The sequence below is a fragment of the Abramis brama genome (assembly GCF_963993115.1).
Source record: "Abramis brama genome assembly, chromosome: 8".
Lineage (NCBI taxonomy): Eukaryota > Metazoa > Chordata > Actinopteri > Cypriniformes > Leuciscidae > Abramis > Abramis brama.
Window position 1 is genome coordinate 12,538,617 of NC_139970.1, and position 20,287 is coordinate 12,558,903.

Here is a 20,287-nt window from a genome sequence, read left to right on the forward strand (position 1 = left end):
CTCTGTGATAAGTTTCACCTTATAAAGCAGTGTAAAGATAACGATATGTAGAGTTTTGCAGTGCAGCAGGCGCGCCAGTCCCCTATAGCAGGGGTGCAGGGGGGTCCTCTCCTTATAGGGCGGCCAGGGGTTCCCCGTATTAACGCCTGACTGTTTCAAACTGCGGAAGAAAAGAAAAATACTTATTAGATGTTCATTAAATGATGCAATTTGCTTCAGCAAGCATGTTTTATTACTAATTGTAAAAATATAAAAACTCCCTTTGGAGTATTTTTTCAGTGTAATCCTGAAAAAACAAAACATTAAAACACCCAAAAATGACAATTCTGTCATCATTTACTCACTCCCATGTGATTCTACATCCCACATCCCTTTCTTTTTTTTCGTGGAACACAAAAGGAGATAGCAGACTGTTCTAGCTGCTCTTTTCATGCGATGTTAATGAATGGGGAATAGGGCTGTCGATCTCCAAAATGACAAAAAGTACCATCAAGAAATCATAAAAGTAGTCCATAAATTGTCTTACAATAGCTTGAGTGAGGAACTGATCCAAATTTAAAGTCATTAATATTCTGAAGTGACACCAACAACATTTCGCATTGACGTCATAGCCTCTACCTGTCCACCTCCTCGACAGCTTTTACATTGTGCTTTTTTGACAATGGTTCTTGTAAAATCATGTTTTTTTTTTTTTTTTTAAGTTAAATAGACCAAGTCTACATTCACATTACATTACATGAAAAAAAGTGGCCAGTACATTACCAACATTCATGTTGGGGTTCAAACTCAAGTCCACTCAAAAATGATCACATAATTTACTCACCCTCAAGCCATCCTAGGCGTATATGACTTTATTATTTTAGCCAAACACAATCATAGTAATATTTAAAAATATCCTGGCTCTTCCAAGCTTTATGATGGCAGTGAATGGTACCTTTGATTCTGAATCCCAGTTTAGTGCATTCATCCATCATAAAAGTAATCCATACAGCTCCGGGGGTTAATAAAGGCCTTCTGAAGCGAAGCAATGCGTTTTTGTAAGAAAAATATTCATATTTATAACTTCATAAACTATAATCACTGGCTTCCGAGTCTAGTTCCTGCGGAAGAGTGACCTCTGACCGGACGAATATAACCCATGACAAGGTTTTGCAATAGCAAACAGAGGTAATCGCTCAAAACAATTAGCAAAATAAAAATGTAATAAAACCTCCATTGGTCCACTTGAGAAGGATTGGCCCAAGTTTAAATCATGTGAAAATTCATTTTGGATTCATATTGTGTTTTAGGATATAAAGTACAGTGTGGCACCCTATGTTAGTCTATGATTCCTGTGATTCACAAAATCAGAGACAAGGAACTGTAATATTAGTCTAAATGCATGCATAAACCAAATTTTACATTTAGAGCTAAAGCCACAGCGGACATCAACGCAGCTGATCAAATGCAAACAAAGGGTGTTTGAGAAATACTCTCGCTTTCCCAGACTTGAACACAGCTGCTCTGCTTTAAAGACATCACTGACTGCATTTGTGTTGAAAGGAACATGGGATATAAAACATTTTGTCCTCTTGACAGGTGATCCATCATCCAGCGGCCGGACACAAGAAACTCAAGCAACATATTCACAAACTGACCCTGCTAATGTCGGCTGAAAACCACTTACTCGTCATCTCTGATTAAAACATTCACTGCTTTCATGTTGATCTTGCAGCTACTGCAAAACGATCATTTAACCATGCCACTGAATTTATAGAGAAGACGCTTTTAAAGTCAGCGTGATATCAAAAATGTGTCTAAAATATCACTTAGGCCGTGCAGACTATTGGTGAATGTTAATGCCCACGTTTCATGATGCAATCAATTCATGATGGATAAGATCCCAGTTTGGGAACTGAAATTAATTTAGCACTAAAAAAATTTCACTCAGAAAAACTAACATATTCCAGAAGTAAAATTAGTTTTGATTACAGTCTCATAAAAAACAACAACAACAACGTTCAGTTAGCCTGCAAAATCTAAATGTGTATAATGTAAATAAATACAGGATGAATTTTAATTTATATTAAAAAAAAAATAGGGATCACGATTGTCCCACAATCCTGGATAGGCAACTAAACAAAATAGCATGTTATTTCTAAAAGAAAAATTATATATAAATAAATATTTCACTAGTTTCATTACTGGATGAATCAGTGTTTTTTGATTCAATGACAAATACATTTTTAACAGTCTCTTGCCGCCACCTACTGGTGTAAAGGTGTAATAGATACAATCTTTATTTGAAGCATCAAGTTACTTTCAAAAGGTGATTTACTTTGTTATTACTACTGTAGACATCTAGCCTGGAAATCCAGACCCAAATCTGAAAGATTAAGGGTCTGGCATCGAGTAATGAAAATCGGCCAGCTCGAGGGGCGGCACCAAGCATGCATTTGAAAATCTCACTGCACGCAATTGGATAACACTACGACCAATCACAACAAGCACCATAAGCTTAGCTACCAGCGGAGCTAACTGGTAGATTAGACTCTTGCCGTATCCGTTCGGCAAAACAGCAAAAACGCCCTTCTTGCAAAGGAACGATTCGAGCGGCGTCTTCTGTTCCTGTTTTAGATAAAAAGCCAAGTCTAACTCGTTCATTGTAGCGGCCAAAGCAGTTTCAAACAACTGGTGTTCATCCATAGCCATCTTGCAATGTTTACTAATGACTTAGACGTCACAGTGCTGTCGTCATCTGTTTAGCTCGCCTATGATCAGATAACCCGATGTGATTGGTGCAGCTTGGATACAAGGGCATATTTAATGAGCATCATTACTCGACACCAGAGTAACTCACTGAGCAAATTCAATTTGTGCTCTCGCGAGAACACTGGATTACCAGGGTAGTAGGTATCAGTGTTTTTATCCAAACTGTTAACTTTTATCCCAGTAATTCTGTGATAATCTGAATGTTTGTAACAGAAATAATGATACATGTGGTTGAAAAGAAACATTTGTGAAGCTGTTTAAAAAAAAAAAAAGTGCTCAAGGGAAATTTTACATATCTTTTTTATATAACATGCAATAACTCAGGAAGTTTCTCCTCTGTGAGGAATATCTCGTGATCGACGCAATGGATTATGTTGATTTTGATACACTTCGGGTTTAAGGGGAATAAAACCCTGTTTTATTCTAGCTTCATGCATTATTTTTTATCAACACTTGAATGTGAGCAAGTAAAAAAAAAGCAACATTTTGAACAAAAAATTGAGAAAATCGAGTTTCTCTATGACATGACTCTAATTGGGAAACCCCATTTCAGGTGTACGTCCCTCCACACACACCTTCCTCAGAACAGGACAAGGAGTGACCCTGAACATAATTCCCTCTATCACACAGCGACCCTCAAACCCAAGCGCACAAAATCGAGCAATTTAAGGCTCCATGTGTGAGGATTTTTTCTTCTGTTTGGTTTCAGGATGATCAATGGCCATCTCAGTGAGGTTTCACCTCAGACTGTGTGTGTTTTGGAGCAGTTGTTTCCCAACATTACTGTATTAAGCAACTGTATGAGTCTGATTTCGTTCTTTAGGACTGCCTACATTAAGCTATGCCTTATCGAGGAACAGGAAAAGTCTGTGCTGACAAAGATTTCAGAAAGTATGTGCGTTGTTTAAACTGTGCCGCATTTGCATGCGTTTATAGACTGTACCTTAAGAAAGGAAAATGAAATGAACCAGCAGATGTTTAGTGTGTAAGTGATAAAGAGTCGAGGATTTCAGAGACTCACAATGCTGTGTATCGATCCATGGCCGACTGCACGTCTCTGCGGTACACGGTGCGTAGAATCACCATTATAGGGTCAAACTCTTTCTCCCAGACTTCCGCTGGAAAACACACACACAGAAAACGAATGTTGGGTGCGAGATATGAAAAAGGAGAACAATTTAGAAACAGCGTCAGACTGCCACCATGTGGAGAGAGCTGAGCAATAAACTTAATGACCATTAAATAAATCATTACACACTTCCATTTCAGAAAAAGAGCAGAAAACCAGAGGAAACTCATTGTTTAAATGTTAAAACACTGTATAAATCGATATTCCACTTCTAGAATGAATGAATGGACAAAGAAAATATCCTGATAGTTAGTTTACTCCTGTTAACCACATGTCATTAAAGCACAGCACACTTGCTCCACATTGACCAGATAATAAAACTCAATTACAGATTCATTTTAAATTTATATAAATATGTCTAGTCATATCCTGCAACAGAAACAAAAGCACGTCTATTACTAGAGAGCAGATGCTTCTGTCCTAATGCAGAGAAAAGTGTTGAACACTACAATCATGTAGTCACATTGCCATCTGGAGGTTAAAAGAGGTACACAGCATACCAATGCAATGTATTTATTGGAAAAAAACACTTTAGTTAATTTATGTAGTGAGGATAGCAAAATAAAGTAAACTGTGACATAATATACCCAAAAATCCTTCATACATTGACTACCAGTAAAAATTATAAAAATGTGGGACCAAAAATGATTCAGACACTTTGACCTGACCATGATTTGCTGAAGTGTTTTTTATTTAATTGCTAATGTGACCTTTTTACACCACAGACTGAACAAAATTAAGCATTGCTTGGTAATTGGTTGACCTAAATTGGTATTATCTAATTGTGTAGTTAAATTTAACAGCTGACAGATATTCAACATAATTCATTTGTGAGACAGTCTAACAGAAGGATGGACAAAACCAGTGAAATATCAACTGATTTGATAACACTGAGTTCTTGTCATATTTTATTAATAGCGAATGAACTGATAATGTTAGAAATGTTGAAGGTGTCTGAATAAATTTAGGTTTGACTGTTAATGGCAATATGATAAGTTGTGTCACCTTTCGGCGTGTACATGCCCTGTTGCATTGATCCTCCAGGCTCAAACACCGGGGCTTTAAAATCAGCTACAGCAGAAAGCATCTCCTCAAAGCTACAGCTGCCCGGCACCACACCGCTCTTAGGGTTCGGGTTCTCCGGGATCTACAACCGCAGTCAAGGACAACCATCAAAACTCAGCTAATATGACCAAAATATTCAAGTTATAAAGTCCACAGAGGTCAATAATGGGATAGACAAGTGATAGACAATTTAACATTAGACAAACAGGAGGGCCTGTATGATTAATATACGGTTGTGAATATTCTGATAATGTTTCCTTTATGTTTTTTGTTTTTGGGTTTCCATTTTATCTGGGCATTAAGAAACTGCTTTTCTTTCTTTAAAAAAAAAAAAACACTAAAATGATCATGTATCTTTTTGTACTGGGTTACATTATTTTTACATAGTATAATATTTTTAAAGTATACTATAAATAGTTCTTAATCAAAAATAATTTAAAAATGATTCTCAAGAACATCACAATTTGTTCTAACACTAGCAAAAGCTCAATCAAAGCAGAGCGCTTGCTGTACTTCCTGTGAGTGCAATGTGTTTTCATGGTAAAAGGATACCAGATCTAGCAGGGAACTGTGGGTACGATCATTCATACACAACTGAGACACCATCTCCGCTCTCAAAATCTCATCATCAGACATTCCTGCAGAGAGACACAAAGACAGAATGAATTAATTGAGTTCATATCTCCATCTCTGTGAATATCTGGAAACCCACATGAGGGAAAAAAATCCACAATTCACATGCGTGCCATAACTCACAAACCACAGCTTTCAAAATGTGCACGTCCATCAAAAATGGTCCAAATACTGTCAAGCTGTTTGCTTGACCATTTATTTATTTTTGGAGTGATTATCTTAAAGGTATTGGTTTTGCAAAACAATCATTTATTATTATTATTATTATTATTATTAAAGGCTGTAGAGCAATTAAAATTTAAAATCCAAATAATTACAAAATGTGGTGATTAATTAATCTAATTGAATCGCAAACTGAACATCAAATTTGGCTAAAAAGTTACCCCCCAAAAATAATTGTAAATCATTATTCTGTTAAATGAGAAAAGCATCAATTAGACATTACAAAAAGTAGCTTTAGAAAAAAAAAATTATTTGATGCAAAAATTGTATTTGGCCATTGTGAGTAAATTACAGATTTTGGTAAAATTAAACGTGGTCAAGCAACCTCCATTGGACCACTTGAGATATAAATATAAATATCAGGAAACCTGATTCCTGGCCACAATCCAATGTCCATGGACCACTGGTTCTTTGGTAAGTTGTAAGGATCACAGTCAAATCCAACTGCCTTTCATTTAAGCAGACAATCGTTTGTTTTACTCACGTTTTCGCAGTTTTCCCCATGAGTGTAGCCGCAGATTCACCAATTAGAAGTAACACATTCCAACTAATGATAGATCTTGTGTATGTTAGCTTTTTAATGTTATTGAGCTCCAAACTGAAAAAGAGATGACATGTACCCAGGTGTATTCTGAGACTGCTCAGTATGACCAGGAAGGTGAGCGCTCCCTCCAGCATGGGTCTCTCCTGCTCTGAGTCCAGCACTGCGTTCTGATGTTGAGACGCCATCGTCAGCAAGTCCACCACCTTAAACCTGACAGAAACACAAAGCTTTTAGGAGACATCTCTAAACAACGGATGCTGGAAACAATCTGTGAAAACACAAACGTTGCCGTACCTCTCAAACACTGAGGAAATGAAGTAATCTGGATCCAGTCTAGATGCACACACCTGAAGACAAAAAATATATATAAATATATTACTATAGTCTCAGGAGGAAACATGCAGGGTCTATTAACAAAGTGCTAAATGTGAATAGCAAAAGGGTAAGATAGCCAGCAAATTTAGAAAGAACTGCACAAAATACATGGTTAAAAACTGATTATAACGACTGCCTGACCCTCACTGAATGATGAACGTGATTCAAATCAAACTGTTTTTTGAAGAAAATGTGCTGTATTGTGCATCTGCCAACAACTTTTACCTCAGAAGAAAATTAACCAACATAGGTTTATCTTAATATGGAAACACGGAATATTCCACTCATTTAGCCATGAAAATGAGGAACGCAATCATGTCCAAAAAATGAAAATGTTTTGATGATGCGAGTGACGCAATGACCTGTGCTGTCTGTAAAACAAAACCGTTTTGTCTGACAGCAAACAAAACAAATCTGTTTTATCTGTCTGCAAAACAAAACAAATCTGTTTTATCTGTCTGCAAAACAAAAAACCAAACAAATCTGTTTTATCTGTCTGCAAAACAAAACCATTTTGTCTGACAGCAAAACAAAACCATTTTGTCTGACAGCAAAACAAAACCAAACAAATCTGTTTTATCTGTCTGCAAAACAAAAAAAACAAACAAATCTGTTTTATCTGTCTGCAAAACAAAACCATTTTGTCTGACAGCAAAACAAAACCATTTTGTCTGACAGCAAAACAAAACCAAACAAATCTGTTTTATCTGTCTGCAAAACAAAACTGTTTTGTCTGACAGCAAAACAAAACAAATCTGTTTTATCTGTCTGCAAAACAAAAAACCAAACAAATCTGTTTTATCTGTCTGCAAAACAAAACTGTTTTGTCTGACAGCAAAACAAAACCATTTTGTCTGACAGCAAAACAAAACCATTTTGTCTGACAGCAAAACAAAACCATTTTGTCTGACAGCAAAACAAAACCAAACAAATCTGTTTTATCTGTCTGCAAAACAAAACCATTTTGTCTGACAGCAAAACAAAACCAAACAAATCTGTTTTATCTGTCTGCAAAACAAAACTGTTTTATCTGTCTGCAAAACAAAAAACCAAACAAATGTTTTATCTGTCTGCAAAACAAAACACAACCGTTTTGTAAACCGAATTTTGGACCTTGGATGAACTCATACTTCAAGTCCAGAAGTGTGAGGTGAGTGAGCGAGGGGTGTCGGTGTGTGTGTTACCTGCAGGAGGTAGATGTCCGGGTCAATCATAGAGTTGCAGAAGTGAGACTGGACATAGGTCATGGCCTGACCTTTAATCTGCAGCCCATTTCTCACCCACATATTACTGTGGATCTCAGACAGGCTAGCCTGCACAAACACACACAAACACAGATCCACTTATAGATACCATCTACTAATCACACACTGTAGAATTAACATTATAACGCTGTCACTTGACATTAAGTCACACGCCAGAAGTGAAACACGAGACATCGATCAAGATTTATGACAAACGGCTGCAACATTACACAACTCAATGTCCTCTGCTTCAGTCGCATTAATGCACTGATGGACAAAATGAAGACCAAACAAAAGAACTATATTCAAAACATTTGAATACATCGTCACAAGATCCAATGGTTTTGCATGTTGTGTTTGAATGTATCCAAGCATAAATAAAATGAGATTAAGGAACTGTGGCAGTGGTGGGAGGATTTTCAGTGAATAACTTCTCTTATATTATTATATTATATTATACTATATTGAATATTTATCTGTGGAAGAGTGCATAAACTGCTAAAACTAGTCTTACAAGTTAGTCATCTAATTCTTTTCTTTAGGACTGGTCATAACTTTACAGTATGACAGTTACATAAATTAGGTTGGTCTAAAAAGTAAAACCGATTAAGCCTTGACTAACTGCCAGCAGGTCAAACTAGTTCCTAAAACAATGTCTCAATATACAGTACAGTATCATACGACTTCAGAAGACTTGAATAACACCAGATGAGTCATATGGGTTATTTTACGTCATACTCTTAGTAGTTTCAGCCCTGGTCCAACAGTTTTAGAATATAAGATATGGAATCATAAGAGTTTGTATGATTTTTGACATGAGGATGAATAAATCTGACAGAATTTTAATTTTGGTGAGCTTTTGCTTTAATTACACACAATCAGGTGTTTCTTCTCAGTTTGTTTGTTCTTATCTTAATATTTCAAGCCATCTCCATCATGCATTACCTGTATCTGAAGAGGGTGAACCATGATCTTCATCAGCATCTCCTGATCAGGAAGCAAACTGTCCAAATCCAGACCTTGACACTTCACTCCCTGCAAAACAACAAAAATGGATCCGTTTATAATAATGCACATAAAATAAAGACTTCAAACAGACCTATTACTAGAACTAATTAACATCTGATCCTGGAGCAGCTCTGGAGGGTTTGGACTGTTTCAGTGTTTCTGAGGAAATAACATCAATACATTAGATACTCTTCAATTAATTCATATCTGCATGAAGAAAGCCACCAAACTTCTTCATGTCAGTAAGTCTAATATAAACAGTGCCCCAATTTTGGGTGAACCCTTACTTGATGCGGAGTGAAAAAAAATCATTTCAATATTGTGATATGTCAATTGCACTATTATTATTACTAACTGTAGACCATACCAGTATAATGTTGTATTTTATTAAAATACCTCCACATTTAGGGCCAGATTTACTAACAGCTTGCACCAGCGCAAACCCTCTTTTGGCGTTAAAAAAAACTACTGTCAGGATTTACTAAAGACACGCAGTGAAAAATTAGCGCTGAAAAGGCGGCTGAACTTATTGCATATGCATTTGTAGGAGTTTCCCTTTCAGACCCTTTTTATGATTTAAATGAATCATGCCAGGTGATTTACTAAGGTTTGCACTAGAAAATTTTCTGGTACTTGTGCCATTATTTAACGCCATTATTTAAAAAAAAGCTTGTCTTAAACCAGACGCTAATTTGCGCTGCTCTTGGTAGATTATGTTGGTCATTATGGAAATGATCCGGCTGCGTCTGTGTTCTTTAATTTGTGCGTCGTCAGTAGATCACGACCAGAACTTCACACTCCCATTGGCGCTTTTATGAGATTGCCCTCTCATGCTAATTTGCCCAATTTAGTAAATCTGGCCCTTAGACCAGGGTGGGAATTATACCGCGGCCACGCGGCCATGGCCGCCGTTGCCCTACACTTTGGCCTTCATGCCCCGTGAAAAAAAAATCATCGTACGGCCACAGTGGCCTGTGTGCCCTGGCCCTGTCCAAGTTCCACCCAAGTAGTCTCTGAACTTCAATTAGTTTGTGGATTCGCGCAGGTGCAGTGTCATAATCACATCGATGATCTCACGCATCAAAACAGCAGTGCAAGAAGCATGTAACGTCAGCACCAACAGAAGAACGACACTCTGTTGTCGACACTGGTGCATAGATATATACACTAGATTTCGCCTTGGCTACGGCATTCGTTCATGAACTGCCGTAGCCAAGGCGAAATCTATATGTCTATCTATGCACCAGTCTGCGCACACGTCACACAGCAGGAAGCGCGGGCGCCCTCAGATCACTTGGACGTCGCTGTGTTACAAGAGGTAAAAACGATATAAATACTGTTCGTTTTCTCACACAAACCGCTCGTTTCGTGTCTTAGGCCATCAATGTGTACTTACGATGGGGAATTGTTTTAATTTGGACTCTGTGGATGCTCTTTGAGACCGTGACCATAGACCTGCATTATATGACTGACAGACAAGAACGGTTTGACCTAAAAATATCAAAATCTATTTGCTAGTAGATAAGTGCCCTTTTCAGAAAAGGGCCCTATGCAAGGTTCCAGAGGTAACGGCGTCGGCGCACTGAAGCGTTTTTTTTTAATAGTTCAAAGTTACTATAAGATTTAATGTTATTACCTTGACAAACTATAACTTACATCATTAAAAAGATATAAGACTCACGTTTCAGTATTTGACCACTATTGTATTCTGAGAAATTTATATTGACAGTTATGTCTTAATTTGTGTCAGGAGTTATGAAATGCAAAAATGAGTCGATACCTTTAATATGAATTATGAGCGTCAGACGCTCCCATTCATAAAAAACTCCTGTGCTGTCGTCATGAAAGCGATTCACAAAACAACGTCCCTCACGGCTTTTAGCTCAAAAGTGTGCAGATTTGGAGAAATATTGATATATTCTCAGTTTACATCAGATTTCTATTGACAGGAATAATATTTTATTGAATTTATAGCCAAATGCGTTGATGTAATCATTATGAGCGCTGTATACTGATGTGCTGTGTTTTCAATTCATACCAGCAGCCTGAGGGCGCTCTACTGAACATTATAGTCCATATTTGAAACACATGAAGAAGAGCGTTCGACAATGCAGGAAATTATTAATTTATTGGCATTTGTGTTGTTTCTGAATGCTTTTATTGGCATTTGTGTTGTTTCTGAATGCTTTTATTGGCATTTGTGGTGTTTCTGAATGCTTTTATTGGTATTTATGTTGTTTCTATTGTTGTGTGAGGGTGTATACCTTCTGGATGTAATGGCGCTCTCTCTCTCTCTCATTAAAAAATGTTTTTTTTATTAAAAAAAGTCATAATCCATGTCTTATTCCAAATTAGGATGTTATGCTATCAATCTGAATGGGAAAACCATCGAATTGTATGATGGCCTTTGTGCCCTGTCATATGGCCTTGGTGCCCCTAAAAAAAAAAAAAAAGGTGGAGGCCAAATGGCCTTGCCCCTAAAATTACATAATTCCCACCCTGCCTTAGACTTAAGCATTTGGTTTTACTTCATTATAGAAAACACTTCTAAAATGTCATTTTAGTGATTGGCTGTATTTGCCAGTTTAACCTGTGAATGACTGGAGTGCTTGTTGCAGCAACTTAACAAATTCATGCTACGTTTTAGTACAAATGAGTTCTAATTGGGGCAAAGCTGCCCAGGATTTATGTGACCCCTGTTAGTTTACATTTAACAAAGAAGCTTTGATCTAAGAGTTCACGTGTTTGCTCATATCAGGCATTAGTGGTGGGGATTTTTCAATGACTCTCTGCAGTTTACATCGTTTTGTAAAGTGTAGGCAACAAGTAGTCTCGCGTAGCCAGACCTTCAGACTGACGGCTGAAGGTCTGGAATTCATAGCAGCTTTCTTTGGCCAAGGCCCGCCCATAAGGCTGTTTGACCGACATGTCAAACAACCAATTACAGTTCGTTTCGTTCAGCGTCACATTTCGTTGCGTGGAAATGTCCCCACAACAACAGACCGGCGTGCAACAAGTCAGTCAGCATAGAAAATCAAAAAAGGAGAAGAAAACAAGCAGTAAGTCATTGATCTGTTCGTGCACGTATAACAACAATGGCGTCAGCATTACCACATCTGATCAAAACACCGAGTAAATCAGTAGGAAACGCAATTACACGTCTGCGCTTTGTTTCCCGGCGGACCGAAAATAAACGCGACACTCGCGCCCCCCGGAAATCCGATAAAATTCAACCAATCAGATGACGACTTCGACATTCCTGAAGTGTTTCCAGTTAAGTGTACCATATGCATCAGACGTTTAGCCAATGTTCCGTGGGCGTGACGTCTGAGGCTGAGACTAGGCAACAAGTGACTGTCTTTATCAGCGAGACATTAAATTATTCACTCAACCGGTTTTCTCAACAAGACTAATTCATACAGGAACTTAAAAATACTGTACAGGTTCTGAGTGTGTCGGACTGGGCTCCAAGCTCACCTTGCTGAGGAACATGGCGTAGTATCGATGGAGAGGTAAATGAAAGGTCAGCTGGTTGAGGGAAGGCTGTGACAGAGAGAGAAAGGTTTCTCGCCAGTTCCACATTCATGAAGACATTTAATCTGACAGTTTAAGCATCAAGACTGTACCTCATCTACAAACCCAATGGCATCAAACCACATCTGAAGAGTTTCCAGACAGTACCGCACCACTGTCTTAGTGTACTCCTGGGTCTCCTGACAACACAAAACATGTTCAATTCAAACTTAAGCCACTAAACACTAAACAGGGCCAGTTCACACAGAACACATCTATGCATTCCACTGTGCTGATTTTCTATTATTTTTCTACATAAACATATGAGTGATTATAATCAAGGTATTAATCAATATTTTTCCTTTTAAATATCAAATGAGTTGAATGACTTCTCTGGAGATTTTACTTTGTTATAGAAGTTACCAGTGTGATTACTGAAATGTTCTTTTCATGTATTCTCTAATGTCTGTATTTGATATCTGAATGAAGTAACAGTGCTTGCTCATTTAGCCCGGCTTCCTGAAATGAAATATGGACATGTTTTGTGTTTGAGAAAGGTCTTCAACGTGTTAAACACAGGGGTTGTTGAAGCCAATAGTTTAAGGGACAATTTCTTTGTTAAAGCCTTACTTTCCAGTTAGACTAAAATGTAGCTCTTCTTGAGAGAAAGAACACATTATCTTGATGTTTTGAGAGGACTCTCCTGTTTATAGTTAGAGCCTGGCCAAATCCAACCTTAGAAAAGCTGTGTCGGTGTGTGTGTGTTAGTCTTTTTGGTTACAGGTTAAGGAACCACTGGCATTATTGGAGATTGACGGAGTTGTTGTTCGGGACATGCTGGCACCCAGCAACCCAAATCTGAGAACTGGAAGGTCACGACGTGCCTGACTTCAGGGTCCGAGTGTCAGCCGCATAATCGATGGAGATATGCTTCAGTTTATCTGTATATGTGTGGAAAATTACTATGTTTATCTATTTCTTAGCCAATCAGAAACTGCAACCTGAAGCAATGACATAGCTTAGACCTTGGTGAAGGGTATAACTGCTGTTAGTGGGGCGGCCTATGAACTCCTGTGTGAGTCTTGAAGCTGACTTCTGCTGATGAAACTGCAAACTATCTTCAGTAAAACTTTTCTTTAATTTATTATAATTCTGACTCCGGGTCTTCTTACAAACATCTGGTCCTTGGGTCCTAAACTGTTACCCCCTAACAGGCTACTTCTTTACTATAGAAATGCTACAGCCAATGTAATTTCTTGAACATGTTGACAACAAAACATGCAAACTCAAGGGTTTAAACTTATTTTGAAACTGTTTGCATATTTAGAAACATATTGATGTATTCTCATGTGTTGGCATAGGTTTAAAAATTATTTCACTTACAAATTTGATGAAATGGCGCACATTGTTTGCATTCCCAGATGAACATTATAAGCCACTATATAAAAATGCGGTTCATGGATTCTCATCCGTGAAATGCACCATTTAAGGTATTTTGCCGGTTACTTGACACGTGTAAAATGCAATCGAGGATTATTAAAATGGAGTACTCAACTTTAATCGAGGAATCGTGACAGCCTTACTTAATACTATTTAAAATAGTATAATAGACAAAACAAGCATTAAATTAAGCTAAAACAAAACTGCTAAAAATCAAGGTTATTATTAGGTTATTTTTATAATGAAAATACATCTTTCAAGCTATTCCAAGGAGGGAGGACCTTCAAATATTGTTGTGGACGATATTGTTGTGGGTTGAGATCCCCTGTGTTAGATGGACATGTTTGACCGCTAAACCAGTGTCTCGCGTCTTTTGCAGCATCTCGCACATAACACAGCACTCTAAGACGAAGTGTTTAGGGTAAAATAAGTTCAATTTGGAAAAACAAAACAGAGAGTCTCAAGACCTTGTGTTTTTCCCCCTTTTCTACTGCCAAAATCTCACATTTTTGAATGCAAAACCTGTTCTGTGTGAATGGCCCTTGAACTCATTTATCAAGTTACATGTAACTACTGTACGACAACATTTATAGAAAAGCAAACCTGCAATAATAAAAATTACAACCTAAAATATAACGCAGTATGCAGCAGATAAAAGAGAATATTACAAACAGAAAGGTGCTGGAGTGACGCATGCAGAGATGAATGTAGCTCACTTTGACTTTGCAGTGTGTGAGGAGACCCCACATGGGCTGAGCACAGGCCTCCAGCTCAGCTGCAAACGCTGCATAATACGTCTGAGACTCGAACTCCACATGCTCATTCAGCTCTCTCTTGTTCAGATTCATTCCTGACGGAGCAGAAGATACAGGGAAGAAATCAATAACATCAGAGGGAATTCTTGACTCACCGAAATCAAGTTTCAGTTGTAACATAACCAACATCTCAATAACCAAAAATAAAAATAAAATTAACTTTATAAAAGAAAGTTCTAGATGCTTCTTATTTTGAAGCAAGGCAAGGCATCCGATGTCATGCTATATTGTAAATACAATCACAATACAGTATTCACTGCACAAAATAAACGATTTTTGTATTGTTTTCCAGTAAAAATATCTAAACATCCTTAAATCAAGAAACAATTTACTTGAGAAGCAAACTAACGTAAGATATTACATCTTGCTTTCTATCAAAATTAAGAATTTCTTGTTTAAAACAAGAAAAAATATATTTTTCTGACCCTATTGGTAGATATTTCTTCTTGATTTAAGCATCAACTCACATCATTTTGACATTTTTCAGAAAACAAGACACCAAGAACAATTACTATAAAGGTAACTACAGTATAATGATAACTTTATCAGCGTCCGCACCAGCACACAGTATCATTCTGTCTATTGTTTAAGTGCGCTTCAGTTCTGTCACCTTGCCAATTTAAATGCACAAGCTTTTTAAAGTTTGGTGGATTCTGATTGGCTGTTTTTTTGCCGTTCATCAGCGGTTCAATACAACACTATATTGTTTCTCTATGCCGTTATCGTTATAGTTGTGGTGTGGACTCTGCTATTCTTTTATATCTTTATCGTTAAAGTTATTATCCTTCAACATCTTAGGTCATTTTGTTCCTCAAGTAAATGTATCTTTACTTATTTAAAGTTTAGATATTTGTACAAAAATAGTAAGAGTTGGGCATAATTAAGCCTTTAGCTGTAACCATTTTACAATTAAGTAAATGCCAATTCATTCTCATTGTGCCATTCATAGAACTAAGAAAAAACAGCACCACAGACTTTGAAACAAAAACAGCATCTATGACCGCAGGATTTCCTGCCAGTTATTGACCTTGGAAGTAGGAGACGAAGCTCATCCAGAGCAGCAGCAGAGAGCGATCCTCCAGGAAGCGCTTGGCCACACTTTGGTGTGAGAGGATATTAATAAAATCACTAACTAAAGGCCAGTAGGTGTTATTCTTCAGTAGAGCTTCACCACAGTTGACCACCACATGGCGATTATTCTCCTCATCTGTGACATTTAAAAACACAGATAGAAGACATTTCAAAACATTTTACACTTGCACATTCTGGAAATGTAGCTGGTCAGTGGTCACCCAGGTGTCGCCTCAAGAAATTTGTATACAGCGTTCAGTACATCTCCAGCAGAAACAGTAGGAACAGTAGCATACATTTCTTTGGTTATTTTCTATGCTTACCTTGCAGTTCGCTCTTGATAAGGCAGCTCTCCATCATGTAGAGAAGCACAGTGACCATGATGTCCAGTAAATGGCACTCCTCTGTGACGTGTCTCGCCAGCTCCTCGTTACTGAAGAGCTGAACGCTGATGTGAACGATACGGTTGGACATGGTGTCGGACTCGTGGCTCTTCATGAGGGTCTTCATGATGAAGGCGTAGTGTTGTACAAATGTTTTAGTGAACGTGATCTGTGGCACAGGAGAAGAAAGTACACATTTTGGTAAAAAACTATATTATAAAAACAAATATATTAGAACAATGCAATTTGGTTCTTTAGAGATCAGGTGCTGGTTGCACCAGCTATAAATAAGTTATATGCAACAATTCAGAACAATTTACACACTACTAAACATTTGTAAATATTTGATATATGAGATAGGAGGAAAAGTGTTTCACTGCTTTTGCATTCTCTTGCAAAAGTATTATATGTCTCCGAGAAATGCTGCGATCCTTGCAAAACATTTGTGTTCCCTTGCAAAACTAGAAAAGAAACTTTGCAAACACATATATGCTATTTATATATGATATTTACATTACTACAATGTAAAAAATACTGATTCTCGATTCTGATTGGCTGAGAGCCTTTTCCAGCCATGAGATGTTCTACTAGTAACACTACAGGAAACATTTGACCTTTTGCATCACACCGCTTGCAGCATTTCTCTCACAGCGAGTGTCATGGCAGACGAGCAAACACCATAACTCACAAAGTAGCAAATAGAGAGACAATTGGTAAAATTTAGACTTTTTAAGATTTACACGTTTCAAGAAGCAATTATTGCCATTTCAAAAGGTCATTATAGGTTTAGCGCTGTATTAGAATAGGTTAGCATGCTTTAAATAAAAAAACATGACTTTTCCACATACAGTACATTATTGCAGCACCTCTATTCCCAGTCTGTCTGAAACGCTCTGAGAGTTCTGGTTTCAACAAAGCCCCTTCTTCTGAAAAGCTCAGAGTGCTCTGATTGGCCAGTTGACCCAGTGTGTTGTGACTGGCTAATACCACAAGCGTGTGATGGAAATGTAACGCCCTTTACCATAGTGCGAGTTTCAGTTTCCAAGGCTTCTAATGCAATTGTAAACAGATTTTTTTTTAAATGCACACGATTAAGCAGATCAACCGGAACCGACATCCGAAACGCCATGAAAGCCTTGCCTTCCTTCTTCGTGTACACCTTTGGGCGGGCATTATGCTAACTCATATTGTGACGTTTGCAGAAGCAATATCTGGACTTCATTTGATGTTTCAGGCAGTTCTGGATCAGTGTTCTCTGTTAGATATAATAAATCCCTTTTGTGGGAGACCTTGCAGACTTTATACATCACAAACAGATACATTAGACACAAACCAGTAAAAAGCATCATGTGGCCTCTTTAAACAAACCACGGGTTAATTTTGGATCCTGCATATGTAATACGTTTAAGAGTATTAAATACCTTGTAATCCTGATCTGGCAACATGTTGAGCAAAAAAGTGACCATCTTCTGAGGAAATTCATACTTAATAGTCCAAAACAATAACTCTTCTAAAAAACATTTATGTTTCAGAGTGTCCATTATGGATGGATCTAACAAAACAGGAAAAGAGCAAGGAAATGTAATTATTGTTATTGCTTCTAAATTATTTGAAGAATAAATGCCAACAAGATTTAAGTATGATGAGATGTAATGGGATTTACCTTTGGTACTGCTACTAAGCTTCACTCTTTTCCTCTGTCCCACACCCTGCAGCCCGTCCTGATCCTCCTGTCAAACAAATACATCAAACACCTTTCATTTGACACACTCTTCTCAACGACGAGCCCAGCTAAAACTATTCCCTTTGTCAATAAGTTCACATTGCTAAAGCGGCAAAAATAAAGCCGCGTTCTCAACAATAACACAATGGGCAGACACACCCTGCAGTGTTTGTTCTGACTGGTGGCTGGGTCACATTTGAGCTATCCCAGAAGTCTGTGTGCCTACCTCTTTGCTAGAGTCTTCCAGACTGGCAGCAGCAGTAGCTCCTAAAATAAAAAAGTAGTTGCCACAAACATGTAGAAAAAAATTAAAACCATGTTACCATAGCATCCAAGAGTCATCAATACGCTATTCTAGAGTTGTCAAAAAGTACAGACTTCGGTTACCCTGGTAATCCAGAGTTCTCGCGAGAGCACAAGTTGAATTTGCTCAGCGAGTTACTCTGGTGTCGAGTAATGATGCTCATTAAATATGCCCCTCGATCTGAGCTGCACCAATCACATCGGGTTATCTGATATAGGCGGGCCAGAGGCGAGCTAAAGATGACGACAGCGCTGTGACGTCGAAGTCATTAGTAAACATTGCAAGATGGCTATGGATGAACACCAGTTGTTTGAAACTGCTTTGGCCGCTACAATGAACGAGTTAGACTTGGCTTTTTATCTAAAATAGGAACAGAAGACGGCGCTCGAATCGATCCTTTGCAAGAAGGGCGTTTTTGCCGTTTTGCCGACCGGATACGGCAAGAGTCTAATCTACCAGTTAGCTCCGCTGGAAGCTAAGCTTATGGGGTTTATTGTTGTGATTGGTCGTAGTGTTATCCAATTGCGTGCAGTGAGATTTTCAAATGCATGCTTGGTGCCACCCCTCGAGCTGGACGGTTTTCATTAGTCGACGCCAGACCGTTAATCTTTCAGATTTAGGTCTGGATTTCCAGGCTAGACTTTGGTACCAAGTCGGTACTGACATTTTAAAAATGTGACGCTTTGAGAGGAATCGTAAACACCTCTCATACCACTGTATAATGGTCATTGTACACGCTCATCGGATATGTCTGTGATTGGCTACAATGATCAACGCTTCAAAAACATGAAAATATACATCAATGACGCTCTTCGCCAAGCGCTTGCACAGATGCAAAGCAGGCGTCTATCAGCGGACCGGTCCTTTCAAACGCTCCTGTTTTTTAAACACTTTCAAACACTTCCGTGCGCTCTCAAAGCTCCCGTGCGTTGATCATTGTAGCCAATCACAGACATATCCGTTGAGCGCATGAACACAATGGCCATTGGCCAATCAGAGGTGTTTACGATTCCGCTCAGTGTCACAATTTAAAAAATTCTGAATATAAAATGTAACATTTGAAAGTCAGTACTTTTTGACAACTCTTTGCTATTCAATGAAGAAAAGAGGATGAAGACACATCTCTACAGTCAGGTAAAGAACAGAGGAGACAGCGGTGTTACCCAGCAGACTGAGCGCTCCTGCTGAAGTGTCTGTTGCTGTCCCAGCGCCAGCTCCTCCTGCTCCCTTCTCCTCCACTGACACCAGACCCGAATTCTTCAGTGCTGACAAATACTTCTCATAGTTCCTCTTTGCATAAACATTCTCCTCTTGACCTGTGGGTGTGGGGCGATATAGAGGTGAGAACACTGACCAAAAGGGAGTTTCAAATTATTTGTGACTATTTTAAATGGGTCATATCAAGTGTGAAAAAGAACAAAAAAACATCTTCCTCTGTCCAAAAACCTATTATGGAAGCCAATAGCTACAATTACAGCTTGATTAAAAAGTGGATTTATTAAAGCAAAAAGCAAAATAAGTCCACATTTACACAGGTCAGAAACGTGCTTGCCCAGTTAAGAAATGAGGAAGTAGGATATAGGATACAATCTTAAAAAAAGGGGATTTTCACAGTGATGTCACAGAAGATCCATTTTAGGTTCTCCGAATAACCTTTCAGCGAACAGTTCTTGTAGACTGGAAAGTTACATGGATGTTAAAGGTATTTCATGGAACCATAAGCCACTTTTCCACCGTCTGGCCGAACGGTTCGAAGAATGGTTAGGAACCGTTCCAGCTATATTTCCACTTGAGCTCGGCGCGGCACGGCACAGTTACAAACCGTTCTCGGCCCGGAATTCACAACACGTTTGGTTAACAGTGCTGGTGGAAATGCGTTTAGTGACATCGCCACTCAGGATTGGTCACTTGTCTGCTGCCAGTTTCTTTGTAGGTGGCCAAGCGTGCTATTTGAGAGAAGTTATAAAATTAAAAGAAAATCTGATCATGTTCCATATCATGATCGCTATTTACATCTCATACCATCTGTAAACTCTTGCACTATCAATACAACGACTAACCATTCGT

The 20,287-nt window shown here is 38.2% G+C and overlaps 1 protein-coding gene across 4 annotated transcripts in view; it reads right to left on the minus strand.

Moving 5' to 3' along the window:
- ubr3 (ubiquitin protein ligase E3 component n-recognin 3) overlaps positions 1 to 20,287 on the minus strand; it is an 82,128-nt gene that overhangs the window by 54,068 nt on the left and 7,773 nt on the right. For all 4 annotated transcript variants that reach the window (XM_084123057.1, XM_084123055.1, XM_084123056.1 and 1 more), the window contains exons 4-20: positions 19,384 to 19,536; positions 18,143 to 18,183; positions 17,857 to 17,923; positions 17,615 to 17,745; positions 16,134 to 16,362; positions 15,767 to 15,946; positions 14,641 to 14,774; positions 12,598 to 12,684; positions 12,449 to 12,514; positions 8,909 to 8,998; positions 7,904 to 8,032; positions 6,639 to 6,691; positions 6,421 to 6,554; positions 5,498 to 5,583; positions 4,886 to 5,027; positions 3,773 to 3,869; positions 19 to 160 (exon numbers count right to left, since the gene is read on the minus strand). In XM_084123057.1, coding sequence (XP_083979183.1) covers positions 19 to 160; positions 3,773 to 3,869; positions 4,886 to 5,027; positions 5,498 to 5,583; positions 6,421 to 6,554; positions 6,639 to 6,691; positions 7,904 to 8,032; positions 8,909 to 8,998; positions 12,449 to 12,514; positions 12,598 to 12,684; positions 14,641 to 14,774; positions 15,767 to 15,946; positions 16,134 to 16,362; positions 17,615 to 17,745; positions 17,857 to 17,923; positions 18,143 to 18,183; positions 19,384 to 19,536 — 1,961 coding nt within the window. The remainder of the gene's footprint in view (positions 1 to 18; positions 161 to 3,772; positions 3,870 to 4,885; positions 5,028 to 5,497; positions 5,584 to 6,420; positions 6,555 to 6,638; positions 6,692 to 7,903; positions 8,033 to 8,908; positions 8,999 to 12,448; positions 12,515 to 12,597; positions 12,685 to 14,640; positions 14,775 to 15,766; positions 15,947 to 16,133; positions 16,363 to 17,614; positions 17,746 to 17,856; positions 17,924 to 18,142; positions 18,184 to 19,383; positions 19,537 to 20,287) is intronic.